We start from the raw sequence: 20,621 nt of genomic DNA, 5'->3' as shown, positions 1-20,621 counted from the left end.
ACTAGAGAGTCTCTTTTCAATTACTAAGTTACTTAGTAATGCAAACCTTCAAAAAAAATCTAATACAGTGGTACCTTGGGTTACAGACGCTTCAAGTTACAGACGCTTCAGGTTACAGACTCTGCTAACCCAGAAATAGTACCTCAGGTTAAGAACTTTACTTCAGGATGAGAACAGAAATCTTGTGGCGGCAGCGCAGCAGCAGCGGGAGGCCCCATTAGCTAAAGTGGTACCTCAGGCTAAGAACAATTTCAGGCTAAGAACGGACCTCTAGAATGAATTAAGTTCTTAACCTGAGGTACCACTGTAAGAATAAATTCCAGTTGCTTTGGCCAAACCATGGGAGTATGTTCACTCTCCAAAGCTACCTTGCCCAGAAAGCCTTGCTCTGAAGGACTCCTTTCCTTAGCAAGGCAGGGGAAGCAATGGCAGTGCCATTGCTGCCTCCACTAGCATTTACCGTATTTTTTGCCCTATAGGATGCACTTTTTCCCCTCCAAAAATGAAGGGGAAATCTGGGTGCGTCCTATGGGGCGAATGCAGGCTTTCGCTGAAGCTTGGAGAGCGAGAGGGGTCAGTGCGCACCGACCCCTCTCGCTCTCCAGGCTTCAGGAAGACATCCGCAGCCTAGGCAGCCCTGCAGGAGTTCCCGCAGGGCTGTCTAGGCTGCGGATAGCAGCTTGTTTCCTGGAGCGCCGGGCGCGCTGAAAGCAGAGCGCCCAGCGCTTAGGGAACACCTCCGCAGCCTAGGCAACCCTGCGGGAGGTCCCACAGGGCTGTCTAGGCTGCGGATAGCAGCCTGCTTCCCAGAGTGCCGGGCGCGCTGAAAGCAGAGTGCCCGGCGCTTAGGGAACACATTCGCAGCCTAGGCAACTGTTAAGTTGTGGGCGAACATAGCAGACGACACAGCGATTTCTCCAGAGCAGCTCTTTACTTGTAAGCTGGACAGAACTGAACAGCAAACAGCTCAGCCGGCCTGCTTTTATAGGCAGCCGGCTGTCAACATTGTAGCAACAACAACCCAGGGTTTCCCGCCTAAAATAACTGACGTGGACCTGAGTGAAAACTATCTACAGTATCCCCCTGCTGGCCCAGGGTGAGAACTTCAGTACATAACAGCAACCCTCCCCACGGTCCGGATAGCAGCCTGCCGCCGGGAGTGCGGGGCACCCTGAAGCAGAGTGCCCCGCGCGCCGGGCAGACATCGGCCAGCCCCACAAGCTCGGGGGACAGCAGGGAGGCGCAGCGCCGCCATCCCGCTGTTCCTCGACCTGGTTCGGTTTCCCTGACCTGGTTTTGGGGGAGAAAGAAAAGAATATTTTTTTTCCTTTATTTCCCCCCCCCAAAAAAAACTAGGTGCGTCCTATGGGTTGAAAAATACGGTAACTACAGTTAACAAGCCAGGTGAGATGAGAAGAGAAGGAGGTATGGAAGTTGCAGTGGTGGTGGAGGAGGGCACAAGATTACTCTGGCAAGCCAGTGATAGGGACTCAATGGGTCGTGTCTGCTGATGAGACAAGTGAGATGAAAATTACAATCTCCACCCCCTGCAGCAATTGAAATTAATCAGCTGACCCTGATTAATTCCCCACCCACTTGCTGAGGGAAACACATGTGGAAGACTAATCGACCGGCGAGAGAAATGTGGAAAACCATCACTACATTTAAGCTGGGGTTTTTTAGCCATAACCATCACAGACATGACAAAATTCAGTTCATATTCTTTCATGAAACAAGAAATAAGTGATGGCTCAGTACAGAACCCTACAAACATATTAGTATCTCAATTCTGTTTCCTTCCCAAACTTTACCTGAGCTTTTCAGACTCGGGATTACGAAGATAAGAAAAGGGACTTCTGTTGATTTGAGAGTTCTCTATCAAGCCTTTATTGATAAAAACGTGTCCTTTTGTCATATTTTGATGAGCCATATCAACACTCTGTTGATTAGAAAATAGGAAAACCATTGAGATACTGGTCATCACAGCACAAAGAAGATGTTAACATGAGAAGGTTGGGGGGGATCAACAAAGATCCCTGTGGTATCTTAAAGAACTAACAGATTTATTGTGGCATATGGACTAGAGTTCACTTCACTGAATACACGAAGGTTTGTCTTCATTCAGCTGGCAAGGAAAACTGTAAACAGTGGGGCCAAATAGCTTTGAGGTGCAAAAAGCAGTTTTATGTTAATTCCATTTAAAGCTAAAGATAAACAGAGTGATCATTCCTCGGTTGCAGTAAATGTGAATGGCACAACAATTCTGAGCTTTGCTGGATTAATTTAGACTTGTAGCATAGCAGGAGACCATTGTCTCAACTGAAGCCTAAAGAAACAGAATCAAACATGCTGAGAAGTTCTAATTCAACAATTTCAGACTGCAGTCACATTGATAATTTCTCACATTATCACAGACTGTCCTTTTCGTATTTTATAACCATTTGGCCCATAGTGATATTTCAGAGCCCCGCCTTTTTACATTCCCCCCTTTTCCGTCAGTAACCATATACTATGTATATGTGACAAATGATGATAATACTTCATGCATCTGATGAAGTGGACTCTAGTCGATGAAAGGTACCATCCCTGCTTTTGCAGTAACAGACTGTTGAACCAAAGGTGAGACTGTTCTGTACAGGGGTGCCAACTTGAATGAAATATTGGGTGGGCCAAGATAAGTCCTGCCCCACACAATCAATCACATGATGGGGCACACACATAGACCATTTGAATGGCTATGCCCATTAACATTGCCCCGCCCCATTCCTCAAATATTTTATTGGGGAGGCCAAAGGGACCTCGGCCCCTAGAAGTTGACTCCTATGGTTCTGGAAGATCCGCAAACACCTTATTGGTAGTCTAGATAACTAAGTGGACTACCAAAACTAACTGGGAGTTGTTATGGGAGCAAGCTCATATATCTCTATGTATTCACTTGCTTTAATTTATGCTCATTGGCTCACTTTGATGCTGTGCTTACCTGTGGACCTTGGGATGCTGGGCTGTAGGCCCAGAGAGGGGAGATGCTTTGGACACTGGGCCTCACCCAGTGGCGGAGGAACCCTTTCTGACACCTGGGTCGGAATGCCAAGGGGCGGGGCAAAACACCCGGTGATGCAGGCGCGCCCTCCGCTGCTCTACAGCTGGGGGGAGGCAGCAGGCCATCTTGTCATCCCCCTGGGCGGTGCCTGGGACAGCCCACCCCCTCCTCCCTTCATACACCCCTGGACTCACCAGCCCGGTGTGCTGGGAGGTTCTAGGTAAACTGATGTATGTTGTTTTGCGCATAATGTATATACATATACATGTTTGCTTTGGTGCTGACAAGCCAGCTCCTTGCTGTGGTGTCCATCCTATGTCTGTAAAGGGCTGGGACACCCGGCAGGCTGATTTGCTGTAAGTCCATACCCTTCTTTAATAAAGCAGTAGAACTTAACACTCGGGCATTTTTTACATCCTTATTTGGTCTCCCTGTACCCACTTACTCCCACAAGCTCACCTTTGGACTAGTGGACCAGGACATTAACACAGCCAACTGCTGGCAGCAGCATAAGAACATGGACAATGATGCACATCAGACTACTTAACATGTTTAAGCAACACTAGCTCAGATGCAGTCATGAATTCGCATCCAATGCCAGCAGTTTCTAGGCTAGGAATCTACACTGTAGTTCTGCACATGCTTACATGGACAGTGGAAGTAAAGCTCACTGAGTTCAATGCGCTTACTTCCAGTTGAGCATGAGTAGGGATGCTAATCAAGTTGCACATTTCACGACAAACAGACAAGTAGCAGCACATGCATTGCTTAAACGTTCGACTTCCAAAACGTTCAGAAACCAAAGCACAGCTTCTGATTGGCTGCAGGAAGCTCCTGCAGCCAATTGGAAGCCGCTGAAGCCCTGTCAGACATTCAGGTTCCAAAGAACGTTTGTAAACCGGAACACTCACTTCAGGGTTTGCGGCGTTTGGGAGCCAAGACGTTAGACTCGCAAGGCGTTTGGGATCCAAGGTACGATTGTACTTTAGATTTGTACTGGTCTGATGATCTCTTTTAATTAGCCAATGAATGTATATAGAAGATTAAGGAACTGCTTGATAGTTTTATTAGCTCTCAAAATAAGTCTCCCAGTTCATCTTAACCTTTTCGTAGACTATCACCAACTCCATAAATATTTCCCTACAGCATGCTGCAGTAAACTTGTCAAGCACTAAAAGTGAGAGGCTGGGGTGGTTCTTACCTCTAGGATCCCATTGAGAATGGCATTCAAGGATGGCTTTATAAGCCCCTTCCCTGCTATCAGGAAGAGAGTGTATTGAAAATACCCTGCAGGCCCTGAATGGGTATGAACTCCAGACAGTATTACGTTGTCATGCTGGTAGAGATCACCATATCTTTCCTTCAACTGTTTCATTACCTAAGGACAGCAATGGTGCAATTACTGCATTTTCTGATTTGGTATGTTTATTAGATTAGTTGAAAAGAAAAGAAAAGAAAAGAAGAAGATGATGTACCTGGTATGGAACCTTACAACTTTGACTTACAAAGGATGTGCTCTACCACTGAGGTACCATTCCTGGCAAGTTGGAAAATAATACTCCACAAACCTAATCCAGTGGCATCCTAAAGGCTTATACATTTACAATGGCATGGGTTTTTTGTGGCAAGATTCTACTTCCTCAGGTTGTTCAGCAAAATTAACCTCAGAATAGTCATTTCACGAGGTTGTTAAAGGCATTAAAGCACTCCAGGAACAGAAGGCACAGCTAGAAATGAAAAGACTACCTGGGTTTCTTCTGCTGAGCAAAACACACTGGAATAAAATGGAAATCTTGAAATAGATGAGTAAAATATACTGTATTAAAAGAGCTGGAATTATATTATATATTATGAGTTATGAATATATATACCTTCACAAACATGCAAACACTCTGTGACAATAGACAAGGCGTGAATCCAAATATATGCCTTTCTTTATATAAGGTCATGATTTTCTGTTGCATTTTCTTCCTCACTCACCACATTTTCTCTTTTTTTCTTACTTCACAAATATACTTCTTTTGATATAGGATATTTTATAGTGGATGTAAGACCATTGTAGATCTCTCAGCTCTTGGCTTGCAGGAGCTGTTATATTTGCACCAACAATATATATAGACATCTCAGGGATTGTGGTGGTTAAGACACCATACATTGTTCAAATCGATTGTTGTGCTGCACACACACACACCATATATTTATGCCCATCACAATTCCATATATAAGGGAGTAGGGGAGAGAGACAATTCTTTGAGGCCAATGATTTTTGGATGATATAAAAACCTAAAAGGAAAAAAGAAAAGAGAGCTACTCTATCTCACCCCTGCCCCACACTTACCTCCAGCCTAAGCCTTTGAGACATCATTCCTATCTCAGCAGTAACATACAACACTCGTTTGCTCCAGTCGTCGGGCTCTGCTATGATGAATGCTCTACAGTACAGTCGTGAGATCATGCCAGCACCAATCTGATCTGGATTCACATAGCCCATCTACAGGGGGACACAGCATCTCCTTAGCCACACACAATGTGCAATCCCATACTTATTTATTCAGAAGCAAGTCTCCCTGCATTCAATGTTTCCAGGGCATGTCGCTTTTGTACTGTATTTACCCATAATTCCTTTCTTTTCCATTATGGCACTGAGCTATGGGTTTGTTTTAACCCCGCACCCCACCCCCACAAAAAAGTCTTTTTCAACATCGTATTTTCTATCAAAATATAATTTAAATGTTTATTTTGATATATTTCAGCATGCTAAGAACTGCACTGCAACATTTGCAGAAGTGTGAAACCCAGTGCATAGCTAAGAGGTGCAGTTTGGGTCACTTCATTCAGGTCACTTCATTCAGGAATTTGCAACAAATGAATTGCTCCAGCATCCTTAATTAAACAGAGCTTACTCTGGGGCAAGAGTGCATAATGCTTTTGTGTACTTGTAATGCCTTGATACGCATTGGGGAAGGCTCTTCTCATTTCTCCTGCCCTGGCTTCTGAAGCAAAGCGTGTTAATAAAGGAAACATAGCAGTTTCTTTCATAGTGCATACACATATAGTAACATAATGTCAGGGACCATAATGAGGAGGGCTGCACTGAGGAAGAATGGTGGGAGCCACCCCCACCTCCTCCTCCTCCTCCTCCTCCCCTTCCGGATCCTGAATCTTCTCAGGAGCAGGAAAACAGTATAGATTTGGAACAGTGGTTTGCAGAGGGGCATAGTTCAGAAGGCAGAAGCTGGGAAATACTGGATGGGGAACAGCTAACAGAAGAAACACTAGGAGAGAGAGAGAGTTAACAGATTCACAGTCTCTGGAGAGTATCCACCCCTCTTCCCCAAAGTCTCAGAAAGCTCAGAAAGTGTCAGAACTGAAAACACAGCGGCTCCAAGTTCAGATTACAAGATGTAGGAGTGACGTAGATTAATAGGGACAGAGGAGGGAGAAACCTTAATTGGGAGCACCGCCATCCTTCACTGTGTTTATTAAAGAAACTAATTGGTAAGAATTCTCTTTCATTTGATCTGCTCATTTGTGGCCACGGGGGAGGAAGCTGATTCCCTGAAGCCTGACACATACTTCTTATCATTATCATTATGATGCTTTTAATAATAATAATAATAATAATTTTTATTTGTATCCCGCCCTCCCCTGGATGAGGAACATAGACATTTCACTCCTACAGGTATATGGGAATCTGATGCAAACAAACCCCATTACTGTCATCGTTATTTCAAATTATAAGTTGCTTCCCACAAAAGTCTTGATGCAACTTACAAAAAAATAAAAACAAAATCCAGTGACAGGGCATTACTACTGAAAAGGCCTGCCTTCTCTGAGTCCTCCTCTGGGCTACTGCCAGAGGGAACACATATAAAAGAATCTCCAAAGATGGCCTCAGGTCCTGGGCAGGCTCTTTTGGGGAAAACCATTCCAGAAGGCATTTCTGGATTTATTATATAAAGGCCTTGTAGAGTGTCAAAAAAAGAAGAAGGAAAAAGCTGAAAGGGGGTGGAAATGGGCTTGTGCTTTCAGTGAAAAGAAGAAAGAAAACTCAGATTGGGTACTTACAAAAGGTATCTCTGCTACAGGGCCGGTACAGTCAGCTCGACCAACACCAATCATGTAGCCAGCTAGAGAAGGTATGAGAATAATACTGCAATTAGAAACAGAAAAGAACAGGACACTTCTTCCAATGCAGGGGCCCAGGACAAGACAGATGCCACTTGCCACTTAAAAATATACAGGCACACCTTGGAGAAAGTACAGGTTCAGTTCCAGACCACCGCAATAAAGCGAATATTGCAATAAAGCGAGTCACACAATTTGGGGGGGGGGGTTCCCAATGCATATAAAAGTTATGTTTAGACTGTACTGCAATCGATTCAGCCAGCATCCACTGATGTCAGGGGTGGGAGGGAAAGCCCTGTCTCCAGCCCTAAAGGTAAAGGTACCCCTGCCCGTTTGGGCCAGTCTTGCCAGACTCTAGGGTTGTGCGCTCATCTCACTCTATAGGCCGGGAGCCAGCGCTGTCCACAGACACTTCCGGGTCACGTGGCCAGCGTGACAAGCTGCATCTGGCGAGCCAGCGCAGCACACGGAACGCCATTTACCTTCCCGCTGGTAAGCGGTCCCTATTTATCTATTTGCACCCGGAGGTGCTTTCGAACTGCTAGGTTGGCAGGCACTGGGACCGAACGACGGGAGCGCACCCTGCCGCAGGGATTCGAACCGCCAACCATGCGATCGGCAAGTCCTAGGTGCTGAGGTTTTACCCACAGTGCCACCCGCGTCCCTAGGTCTCCAGCCCTAGTCAGCTCCATTTCCTCTGCCAGAAGAGGACCACCAGCAGCAGCGGTGGGGAGGGGTGGGGCTTCCTTGTCCCAGAAGCAGCTGGGCTGCCTGCAGCTACACCTGCATCCTCATAAGGAACAGTATCTTCGCTCTGAAGTGAAATACAATAAAAAGAAGTATGCCTGTATCTGAACTAGGCTAGAACCCTTCTCACTGACACCTTTTTTTTCTGTGTGGAAGGACGTTATTGTTTGGTTTGGTGCAGTGGAATGTTCAGTCAAGTGATCTTGCACCTCTGATACAGGTGCAGTGCAGACAGGATTTACCAGTTTGTTGAAAACAAGGTCTAAATATGAAGGAATATTTGTTCTTCTGTCGGCAGGACTACCATTGTCAACTGTTAGAAATATGTGGCTGCTTTTGCTTTAATTCGCCTCACCAGATGAGGTGAAAATGTTTTCTGAATATAATGTAATCTGGGCACCCCCAGCTATTTGGGGGGCACATTGCCTTCAGGCTGATATGAGTTATTTATTTTGGTATTCTGATACCACCTTTCAGGGCAGAAAGGCCCTTCCAAAGCAGCTCATTATATGGAAGTAATTCATTAATTAAGATACTTCTCAATGCTAAAGCAGCAGTTTACAACCAAGTCTGAGCTACAGTAAGTCCTTCTCAAGTGTAAAAATTAGTTACACAAACATTAAAATAGAAATGTTCATAATTAGCACAAGAAAAATATAGTAACAATATACAGTCATACCTTGGGATAAATACGCTTCAGGTTGAGTGCTTTCGGGTTGCACTCTGTGGCGACCCGGAAGTAACAGAGACTGTCAAAATGAAGTCACACGCATGCGCGGAGGCGGCGAAACGCGACCCGCACAGACACGCTGTTGTGTCTTACGTTCTGTTCAGGATGCGAACGGGGCTCCAGAATGGATCCTGTTCACCTCTGGAGGTACCACTGTATAGCATATTAAAACTGAACACCAGGGTAAAACAGATCAAACCCAGACTGTATTATTTGGTGCAATGGCAACTGTAAAATGCTACCATTACTCTCTGTTCACATTGGGATAACTCCTTGACTGTGACCAGACTTAAGGATATTACCTGACTGAGGCATTCTACTCATGGCTAAGGAGAGCACATGAATGGGTGTGGCGTTTGCCCTCCTAGGTGGGTCATAAGGAAAGGGTTAAATGAGTGTGAAGTGATTGGCCAGTGGGAACCCAAGAGGAGGAGTTGAGAATTGGGAGTTGGAGAAGGAAGAGGGAGGATAAGTCTGTGGGTTGGTCGAGTTGTGTGGTGAGAGAGTGAGAGAAACTGATAGGAGGAGTCAGATAGACAGTTGGGATAATCAGATAGCAGTTATTAGGAAAGGTATAAGCCGGTATAGAAACTAAGATTAAGAAACTGACAAGAAAAATTATCTGAAACCATAAACTTGTTAAGGCTTATAAAATAAACTTGCTTATTTGATTCAATGTTAACAACAGTGTGGACTCTGTGTGTACCCGAGAGAACCGGGTTGGTGGCAGTGGGAAAGCAATCACAGTGGTGGCACAGGGATCAATAGACCGTCAAACGTCCAGGGACCCTGTGTGATCGCCACAATGGGGTATTTGCCAAACAGTCTTTTTCCGTACAGTGCAAACATCTGAAGGAAACTTTCACGCTTACAGGCTGTCACACAATCTGGGACATTATTTAGAGATTTCATTAACTTTTTCTTTAAGGGGCCACAAGACCTTCATTGTTTTTGCTACAAAATATTAACAGAGCAACACTTCTGGAAAATCTTTAACTTTGAGGGAGAATACACATGACCCGCAACCCCAGAGTCGGCCATGACTGGACCTAATAGTCAGGGGTCCCTTTACCTTTACCTTACACAAGGAAGGTAACTGATGGATAAATATCAGCTGCTGCACATCTGCTATGTGCTACAATACATAAAAGTAGTTCTATTTCCATATCAGCACACCACAAAGTAGAAGAAAAGCTTGTGCAAAATAAATCAATTTGCAATGGAACAGAAAATACTAGAAGAGAGTGTTAATGATTGTCGGAATGGATTAAGGCAACTTTGTACACACAATGTTGCTCAGAATCTTTCTTCAGAATGCTGCCATTCACCACCAAATCTCTTAGGTACCACAATATAGATATTACAAGACATTAAGTAAATTCTTGTTACCATTTTTCTCACTGAAGAAATAGTGGACAACGAACAGTGTCACAAGAACCGCTATCACCAGCACCACAAAGACAGTGATGACAATTGCCAGCCGTGAGAGAGTTGTCATAGGCTTTTTCATTCTGAAAACAACACCTATAAAAAGAGAAGTAGAGGTAACTGGTAAAATAGAAGAAGTAAAAATCCTGAATGATGTATCACTTCACAACTTTGACTATTGCCTACATTGTGTGTACAGAACCTGAAGAAACAGATAGTTCTCTCAAACTGAAAAAACAACAAAACATCCTTACCTTATTGTAAATAATTGACTGAAATCAAAGACGAATTATTCTGGAAATTTGGATCTTCCTTGCTAAACGGTGCAGCCTTTGGATCTTCTTTTCTGATCACACCTTTACAGACACCTCAAAATTTCTCAAGCTGTGAAAGAAACATATTAAAACAAAATGACAACTTTGTGAGACTTTTGTAAGGGTATGAAATGTATGTGCAAGTTACTTATGGACCTCGCCACCATGCACATTATGTCAATGCTCGCATATTTATATATATATGGCCAGCTATAAAAAATGACATATTTGGTGCTGTTTCCTTGATAAGGTGCACTGCATTAGCTAAAAGCAAGAGATCGCTAACACATGATCAGCTTTCATCTAGCCCTTGAACTTTCTGGCATTTATTGCATTTAGGTTGCGAAGTTCAGCAATCAACAGATACAGATTATTCTTTGGCCTTTTCAAAAGCAAATCAGGCACAGCACTGATTTTTATCAGGTCACTGATTTTTCACTACCTTTGTTTTTCCTTGTTATGGATTAAAGTGGCAGCATTAAGGCAGTGTATGGGAATGTAATAGGGGGTAAAGGCAGGTGCTAGTGACTGGGGGGAGAAATGCAGGGAAGTTGTGGACAAGAAAAGTCAAGAAGAAATGACCAGGCCAAAGTGGGGAAACTATAGAAAGCCCACAAGGGGAGTTGATCTTACAGACTTCACAGGTAATGGAGGCAGAACGAATCGGGAGGAGACTGATATGCATATGGCTTATAGCCTTCTCACAAATGAAAACAGGTTCGGAATATTGCATCAAGCAGCCACTTTGTTAATTATAAAGAAGATCCAAGGACAAATCATTGCAAAGATAAGATTAGGCTAAGCAGCCTCGTTGCTATCTCTAAGGGTAAACTTTGTTCATTAAAGTCTTAATCTGAACTGCTTTGCAACTATACGCATTACTTCAGTAATAACCTTTATGGTACTGGTCACAGCCTGATCGCTGGCTCTGTCTTTGTATTATTAGCTGCGTTTCAGCAAGCCTTTTTATATCATTAGCTTTGCTTTGGGACAGGGGAGTGGAAATGTGACCCAAGGGCAGGGCCAGATTTAGGTTTGATGAGGCCCTAAGCTACTGAAGGTTTGATGAAGCCCTAAGCTACTGAAGGTAAGCTGTCCTTTGTCAACAACACATTGTCACTGTTTTTTGTGTTGAACATATGCTATATGGTAATTTATGGATCTAATCGGTATCTAAAGCCATTTGCACATAACAGAATATGTATTTTATCAAAGTAATTGTTGAACTGAAATATAATTATTATAAATAAATCATGTATTACATGAAATCAGTCAGTAGGCATAAGACTCATACCCTTAGTCTATGCTGCCTGATCATCAGTCTACAAGCTCTCTTTAATATTATATAGCAGGTACAACAGCTTGACCTACATTCAACTGTGCTGCACTGCAGTCTGCAGCTGTATACTACATGGTGTCATGCAACCAGTCCATGCAGAATGTAGGCACCCTATATATAGAAATGAGCAAACCAGTGATATTTTAGGGAGCAGGCTAGCAGGCAGGGCCCATTACTTACATCATAGGAGCCTACACAACACAAAACACTCTTGCTGTATGTAGGTTTTATTATATTTATTTTTTATCTTATATTTTGGAAATGTACATCCAGTTTTTCCCCTTTAATTTTTTGGGGGACCCCAAGAGAGTGGGGCCCTAAGCTATAGCTTGTTTAGCTTATATGTAAATCTGGCACTGCCCAAGTTTGCTCTGCCTAAATTCAGCTGCATTGAGGGAGCCTTGTGGGAGAGGAAGAGGGAGATCTGAAATGGAAGGAGGGGGGGACTTCCGGGTTAGCGCCAACGGCTAATGGTGGATTCCCTCCGAGCTCCGGAGGGAATCGGCTCTACAGGATTAGGGTCGTACCGCTGCGGCGACGCGGAGACCCTTAAAAATCACAGGCGGTGAAGCCTGTGAAGCTGGTGACTCGGCGGGCACCATTTGCGCCCCCCGACCCGCGAAGGAGCCTTTTTAAAGGCTCCGGAACGGGGGACGGGGTGAGTGGCGCGGTGCTGTGAGTCGTCTACTTCTCCTGTGAAGTGAAGCCGCGTGCCATGGCTGGAGAGCGCTGACTTCTTCTTGTGATTTGGACTCCAAAATAATAACCCGTGAGTAGTACGGAAATTGGATTTTTAAAGAATTTTTTTTGAAGAATTAGGTACGATCGGGGGAGGTGTAAACAGGAAGTCAGCCTCCTCCTCCTGTAAATAATCTAAAGCAAGGACCTGCTAACTAAGGTCGAGAGAATTTTTTTCATCATTCGACAAAAGACATTAATTTCACGATTTGGAACTAGAAGAAATCTTACTGGAGGATAAGAGCTAATTTTGGGAGTTGAAGTGCCACCCCCCCGGACCCGGGAGCGATCCGCGAGAGAGCCTGCTGAAGGTATTGTAAGAGCTTGACAGCTGTCAAATTAGCTGTCAGACGGAAAGAGAGAACTTTGTTTCTGTTCCTTCTGCTGGCTATATTTGTTACAATTTGACTATATTTTGTTGAAAACAAGGAAGAACTGATACAAACTAATCTGATTTTTGGATTTGAACTGGAAAGAACACTAAGTAACCAAAATCCCTCTAGAGGGGGTTTTGGGACATTACAAGAATGGCTGAAGGAGGGGAAATTCAAGCTGAACTGGACAGAGTCTTTGTTCTCTTGGGAAAGTTACAAGGCCAAATTGATGTTTTGGCTACAAATGTTACAACTCTGGACTTAACAGTAAACAAATTCATTGAATCTGACAAGGAATCGACACAGGAAGCTCATGCAGCTGAACAAGAAGAGAAACTGGAGAGTTTTGAGAGTGGGAAGAAAGAGATATATGGTGTTCCGGAGAAAGAGGAAGGAGGAGCTGTAATTTTACAGATGGCAAAGGAGAGCCAGAGGCCTGGCATGATGGCTGTAAAGGAAAATAAGAACTTGATGGTGAAAATTTGGTTTGAATTGGAGACTGAAGAATGGAGAGATCTTCTTGTGTGGAGATCTGAAGACCTATGGATTACAAATCTGATTAAAATGGAAGTTGGAGCTTTTGGGACATTTGGATTTAAAAAGAGTAAGAAACAAGACTTAGGCTCCAATTTTGAGTGTGGAGGTCTGGCTGGAAGAAATATGGACTTTATTGGACTAGAGCTTCTCCGAGATTTGGTGTTTAATACTAAGGATTATCCAAAAAGCCGGCAGAGAGGAACTGAGAGAGAATTGAGAGCCTCGGACGTGAGATCCCCAGGCTGAGAGTAGACTAAGACTGATGGACATTTGTTGGGGATTGAAACCGGGAAAGGGGGGGTGGAGTTTGGGAATCCAAAGGGGGCATAATTATCATTTGTTTTGTTTTTATTTTGTTTTGTTATATGTATGAGAATTGGGGAAATCGTGGAAGGGAATTTAGGTCGACTTTAGAAAAAAGGCTTTAAGTATGAGAACAGATGTGCAATTATTGATGTTTATAAGATATAAGTTACAAATTTATAAGTTAAAAGTTTAAAAGTTAAAATTGGTTTTTCTAAAATGACTGAAATGTAAAAAGGTTAAAAATTGGGGACAATAACTTGTTGAGCCAACAATTTGAACTGGAATACAAGAGGGGGAGGTGGGGGGAAGTCAAGAAAATATGTTATTGAAAGTGAGGACTTTGAATTTTATGTGTTTTTAAATCTTTTTTTGTTGTTGTTTTGTTTTTTTATTTGTGTTTTTGTGTTTTTCTTTGACTTTTTGGATAATGGAAAAATCTTAATAAATATCATTTAAAAAAAAAAAGAAATGGAAGGAGTGGGGGAGGCCAGAAAGCCATCTGCAAACCATCAGTGAAGACCTTTAGCTAGAGGTCCCTTCTGCAACAGCATGCTGGGCCGGGAGGAAGGAGTGAAAGAAAGTGTGAGAGTAATGAGGATAACTTGATTCACTCTTTATTTTGAAGCAATTTAATACACCCTGCTCCTGAACCAGTGCTCGGATTGGAAGTAGATATATGTCCATGTATCTTTGGTCACATCCATGCCATATATTAAAAGTGCAAGGCTTTCCCCCAAAGAATCCTGGGAACTGCAGTGTGTAACTGCCACAGAGCTACCATTCCCAGCTACCCTGAACAAACCACAGTTCTTGGGATTCTTTGCAGGAAGTCATTAACTTTAAATGTGCTTTAAACGCATGGTGTGGGCATGAGTCTGCACACAGCCCAACTACTTGCAGTTTATGAGGCGGTTCAAGGGCTGTCTTTCTCTTCTTTTATAGCAGGGATGGGGAACCCCAGGTTCAGGGGCCAAATACCCAGGCCTCTCTTTTTGGCCCCAGGAGTAATGTGTCCTGCTAACCTGGGCAGAAGATGGATAGAATTGTGTATATAGAGACCTCTGGCTTTTGCCTGACTGGAATGTAGGTAAGAGTCACAAGAAGTGATCCATTCACTTTTGCCACTGCCCAGACTCACCTTTGCCCGCAAAAGAAGGAATGTTGCTCAGAAGCCAAATAAGGGCCCTCATTCATTTTGCAGTTAAGAGCAGTGCTTTTTCTCTTAAAAAAATGTTTAGGGGTACTCTCATTTTCCTACTCATATTGAAATACTGCCCCTCAATGAGGCCAAACTTAGATTCGCAAAAGGTTTAGGGGTATGCGTACCCCTGCGTCCCCCCAGACAAAAAGCACTGGTTAAGAGAAGCTTGGAAGCATCTCATGGGTCTAGAATTGTCTTTGAACATGCTCCAGGAAGCAGTCATACATCATTATGTGAAGTTCCTTTCTGGGGAACTCTGTTGGGGCAGGGAAGATAGCAGCTCCTGTGTATGGATGGGGGCAGCCATATTTTTTCCATCTAATTTTTGTGGTAGCAATATACTGTACAAATTATATTGGGGGAAGGGGGAAGATGGCCACCCTCATTGGTATATGGAGGTAAAGGTAAAGGTACCCCTGCCTGTCAGGGCCAGTCGTGACCGACTCTAGGGTTGCGCGCTCATCTCACTCAAGAGGCCGGGAGCCGGCTCTGTCCGAAGACACTTCCGGGTCACGTGGCCAGCGTGACGAAGCTGCATCTGGCGAGCCAGCACCAGCGCCGCACACGGAAACACCGTTTACCTTCCTGCTAGAAAGCGGTCCCTATTTATCTACTTGCACTTAGGGGTGCTTTCGAACTGCTAGGTGGGCAGGAGCTGGGACCGAACGATGGGAGCTCACCCCGCCGCGGGGATTCAAACCGCCGACCTTTCGGTCAGCAAGTCCTAGGCTCTGTGGTTTAACCCACAGCGCCACCCGTGTCCCATATGGAGGTACATGGTACATATTTTTTTCTCAGGAAGGAACTGTATGTTGCAACATGTAGCTTCTGGGGAAATCATCTGGGGAGATTTTCAGATGTATATTCAATGCATATGGCACTATCTAGCTGCTCCAAGTAGCTTAAAACAGATCCCTTGGATCAGTGGTTCCCAACTATTGGTTCATGGACCCCAGTGGGTCTGCATAACTCAGCCATGAGGTATGCGGCATTAGGGCTTTTTTTCCAGCCGGAACTCAGTTCTGGCACCTCTCAGCTGGGTGCCACTGCCATGAAGCATTCATTGCAAGTTCTGGCACCTCTTTCTCTAGAAAAATAGCACTGCTTGGCACCATTCGCATAACAAAAACAACCATAGGGATATCAAAATTTTCAAAAGTAGGGAGTCCATGGCCTGGCTTTTAAAAAAACAGAGGATCTGCAGTACTTAACTAATTGGGAACCACTGCCTTAGATCATCTCATAATACTTTAAAATGATTTAAAAATAAATAAATTAAACAATGCTGATTTTTAAGAGTTTTTCAGCTTGGGTCTCATCTTCCATGGAAACAGGTCAAGAGGTTGTAAACTTTATCTGCACTGTTAAAGACAGATCATCTAGAGGAGAAAGTCAATCATCTTGAGAAGGTGATTCAGAACCTTGCAAAGAGATAAAAGTTATCCAGCTGAACTTTTATCTCGGACTTCATTTCACTATGACTTATAAATGTTTCAGTCCTCTGTAAAACTGCACAAGAGTGCAATGGGGGAGGTAAAGCTTGCATAGTGAGCTTTTTGTCTGTAATTTGATGACACACAGAGATGAAATGCAGAAGTTTCTACCCTGTAATTAATGTTTGATAAATTACAGGTCTTTTAGTTGCTTGATCAATTTCATTTTAATACGCCTTCCATATTATCAAAAGCTCAACATCAATGCCTTTCTGAAATGTTGAAGGAAGAGTATTTTCTTTTTCACACACAGTGAATTGTTAAATTGTGGAATTCACTGCTAGAATATATGTAGTGATGGTCACTAATTTACATAGCTTCACAAAGGGATGAAAGAAATTCATGGAGGATACGCCTATCATGGGCAGGTATAATTTTTTTAATTGTTATTGTTATTAGACTTGTTGGTCACTTTGTCATGATTAAAAAGCATCTCGTATCGTTCAACATTTGGAAACCCTAATTGGCAGAAGCACCTTGCCCAACTTGTGCTTTTTGCAACCTAGTCTCACTCACTGGAGTGGTGAGTGGGTTTGCACATTCCTATGACCCTTGTGAGTGAAGCCATCGGGAGTCTGGTACTCCCAGCAGAGTCACCCAAGGGAGTAAGATCAAAGGGGAGCAGTTAGACAATGAATGATCCAAGAAGTCCTCAATGGCAGAACAGGCAGATGATAACAAGCAGTATGTTACAATGGCTGTGAAGGCAGATGAAGGCTGCAGCAGATAAAAATCTACTGGTCGTTGTGATACTCATGCCATTGGAGTAGATCCTTCCTGGATTGTGACTAATATTTTACAATAATTTGGGCATAATTTCTGAACTAGAATTTTGTGTTGGATTGAGCAGATGGAATAAGAATGGGGAGATTACAGCAGAAAAAAGGTGATATCCACTACTGTTTTTTAAAAGTTCCTTTTTAACTTATCCATGTTAAAGTTATAAATTATACTAAAAACAAATTACATACTATAGAACTAAAAAAAAACTTTAAAAAATGTAGTATAAACACCGACAACTGGGAAACTCTGGCCTGCGAGTGTTCCAATTAGAGAATAGACTTTACCAAAGGTGTCATGGACTTTAAGATGATTTAAGAACTCAGGATGAAAGGGGAAAACGTGCTAAGAGGAAGGCATGTTTGGCAAACCTTTGCCATGATCAACTCCCACCCGGAAACCTACGTCCACATTGTCGAAGCACATGCGGATCCAGAATTGGCCTCCACAGTCACTTACAGACTCACTGTTAAAACCATGTTCATGGAAGACAATCTTACCTGGCTACGAGCAATCACCAAAGAAGAAGAAGAAGATTTGGTAACCTAGTAATTTAATATTATTTGGGACAATTAAACTTGTGATATACAGTGGTACCTCGGTTTACGAACTGTCCTGTTTACGAATGATTCGGTTTACGAACTCCGCAAAACCAGAAGTAGTGTTTCGGTTTGCGAACTTTACCTCGGTCTACAAATGGAAGCCTAACGGTGGAAGGACACTGGTGGTGGGAGGCCTCATTAGGGAAAGAGCGCCTTGGTTTAAGAACGGATTTGGTTTAAGAACGGACTTCAGGAACGGATTAAGTTCGTAAACCGAGGTACCACTGTATTCATATACAAAGCTTTTAAAAACATGTCTTGGGCATCTTTATTCTATTCTTTTATTCTATCCTTTTAAAAGATAAGAAAACTATTTTTAACTGGATTGAAAACTTGTGAGCTATGCAGAACAGAATGTATCAGCTTTGATAAGTTATGGATAGCAATCAGAACAGAACTGTTATATTTTTCAGTGTGTTTGTTTGTGAGTGGTTTTTGCTTACAGAACGCCTAAAAATCAAAGAAGCAAGTTTGGTCTGGCAGATGACCAATGTGAGCAATCTGAACTTTTCCTACTTTATGTTACAATCTTTGGCCCTAATCAAATAAAGGATGTTCCCGTTCATGTGAAGAGGACAATATTGAGACAACTCAATCCTGGATCTTGGCAAAGAGGAAGGTTGTTTCCACAACTGGATTTCTGGATCCTATTGGATAAGACAAGGCTTCACCATACCTGGTGTGCACAAAGACATTTTTGTCTCAGAGCCAGCTCAGAAAAGGCAATTGTGGAAGAAAGATTGTGAAAGAAAGAAAAATTGTGGAAGAATTGCAATTTTGGCAGAGAAGTCGAGGCAGAGAAGCCAATTTGGGGTGGGAAAGGCTTAGAACTTAGACTATGGAACTGAGAAGACTGAGGAGATCAATGGGTATTGCAAATCACAAGAAGACCAAGGAGATCAATGGGCATTGCAATTCAATGGGTATTGCAATTCACAAAAAGTATTACAATACAGAGAAGTCTTAATATAGTGAAATGTGTCACCACCATTCACTTTCCCCTCTACTTCTGCTTGTTACAGGATCCATAGCCCGGGTCCTGAGTGTGTGTGTGTGTGTGGGGGGTGCATATCCCCCAACCTTGGTGTGTCTGAATTAAGGGTTTGTCTGCCGAGGTCAGATAATTCCTTCACTTCAGTTTTGATTCCTCATTTCCAGGGTTATTCTTCACTAGGGAGAAAATACCCTTGCTGTAACATTTAGCAAATAAAACTGCAAACAATCATTTTCAGTCAGATTGTTTATCCCAATATCCTTGCATTTCCCATTTGCAAAGAAAGGATCCTGCACTCTTGTGTCTCAGGCCTGATTAACCTGGGAATGCACAGAAAAGCTGTTGCTTAAAGTTCACAATCTAGTTCCATCCTTATTATCCATTATTATCCATTATTATCCATTATTATCCATTATTATCCATTATTATCTATTTGCATAGGAGACATTTAATCAATGAGTAAATACAGAAATGAGGCACCTGCAATATCAGATAGGAGCTCTGCTGGATCTCTTACAAGGCCTGTGTAGTACAGATTCCTGCTCCCCCCAGGGCTCAGCTTACAGTGGAAGGTAACTCTGCTGGAGAGGAGGGAAAGTTCTTCACTCAAAGCTCACATCAAAACAACAAAACAAAACAAAACAAAACAAAACAGGGCTAACATGATGCTCATGGAGAAACAAAGGAATTCTGGAAGTCACAGGAGATATCTATGCCACAACATACCGTACATCTAATCTATACATCTTCCAAACATCGCTGTGAAGCATCAAGACAAAACCACTCTCTCAAGAAAGTCGCCTCACACTCCTTCCCTTCTCTTCCTACTCAAGCACAGCAAGTGGCAAGCTAGTGATCTGAGTTTCTAATATTTGTTTGGCCATCCTCTTGCTCCTCTTTTTCCTCCCCCATAAAAGATTATGGTTGATATTTCTAAGGAATGACCGAGTTTAATTTTAAAAGGAAGAGACTGGAATGCAGCATACTCACTTATTGCACGATCCCACGAGATGGGTGCTCACAGTAAGCTGCCTCTTGCTTTTGTGTCTTAAATATACCTATGTAAGTAGCTATTATGAGGACTCTGACCCTCCCAGCAAGTGACTCATTAGCTTCCCAACTGAGTGGGCGTCTCTAAAATGGGAAACCTCTGCCTGGGCTTTACCACTAGGGCACAGGGTAAGGCTCATATGAAAGAATACTCCTCTATCCCAAAACTACCACTAGTATAACTAGCCCTCAAAACCCTCTCCCCAGAAAAAACTAGACTTGAAGGACAAGAGTTATAGCCTGTCAGGGACTGATCAGATGGGGTGGAGTGGTGAAGACTGCCACTCCAAGAGGCTTCCAAGGTGGGGGCAGATGAAGATGGCATGGACCCAGGTTTGGTGTGGGTGGGTGGGTGGGTGGCAAACAAGACCAGAAGAAGAAGAGGAGTGGAAACAATGGAGAGTGAGGAACAGGAGCATGTGCTAGTCCTGAACAGAGATAGGAGTCAGGTGTGCTAGATACAGTACAGAAGCCAGTTGACAGGAAGATTTGCTAGGGTAACTGGGTATCAGGTGACAGAAAAAGGGAGTCTTTTAGCAAGGTGTGCTGGGAAGAAAGAAGGAGAAAGAGAAAAAAGACTGGGACCCTGTTAGGATATTTCCGTTCCACCTTAAAAGGGAGCAGGATGTTTGTATAACAGCCTGCGCATTTCCTGTCTCACAGGATGTTTATGTTGTCTGTTCCTTTCATTTTCTGCTGTTTTGCCTGAGCAGTCGGAGCAGACGGTCATGTCTTCTTTTGTTCTGACCTACGCTGAATAAACTGTAAATATGCTGTCCTGCTGTGTCCTGCTGTGCAACTTTTTCTGTGTGAATTCTGC

At 43.2% G+C, this 20,621-nt stretch overlaps 1 protein-coding gene across 1 annotated transcript in view; it reads right to left on the bottom strand.

Annotated features, from left to right (window-relative positions):
• ASAH2 (N-acylsphingosine amidohydrolase 2) overlaps window positions 1–19,801 on the bottom strand; it is a 42,087-nt gene extending 22,286 nt beyond the window's left edge. Inside the window, exons 1-8 of the mRNA XM_053388672.1 lie at window positions 19,742–19,801; window positions 19,232–19,332; window positions 10,328–10,457; window positions 10,035–10,169; window positions 7,109–7,170; window positions 5,379–5,531; window positions 4,242–4,418; window positions 1,812–1,939 (exon numbers count right to left, since the gene is read on the bottom strand). Of these exons, the coding sequence (XP_053244647.1) occupies window positions 1,812–1,939; window positions 4,242–4,418; window positions 5,379–5,531; window positions 7,109–7,170; window positions 10,035–10,155 (641 nt within the window). The 5' untranslated portion in view covers window positions 10,156–10,169; window positions 10,328–10,457; window positions 19,232–19,332; window positions 19,742–19,801. The remainder of the gene's footprint in view (window positions 1–1,811; window positions 1,940–4,241; window positions 4,419–5,378; window positions 5,532–7,108; window positions 7,171–10,034; window positions 10,170–10,327; window positions 10,458–19,231; window positions 19,333–19,741) is intronic.
• Between the last annotated feature and the right edge of the window lie 820 nt (window positions 19,802–20,621).

The sequence above is a fragment of the Podarcis raffonei genome, chromosome 5 (assembly GCF_027172205.1).
Source record: "Podarcis raffonei isolate rPodRaf1 chromosome 5, rPodRaf1.pri, whole genome shotgun sequence".
Taxonomy (NCBI): domain Eukaryota; kingdom Metazoa; phylum Chordata; class Lepidosauria; order Squamata; family Lacertidae; genus Podarcis; species Podarcis raffonei.
The sequence above is the reverse complement of the archived record's forward strand: the minus strand, read 5'-3'. Positions and strand labels throughout refer to the sequence as shown.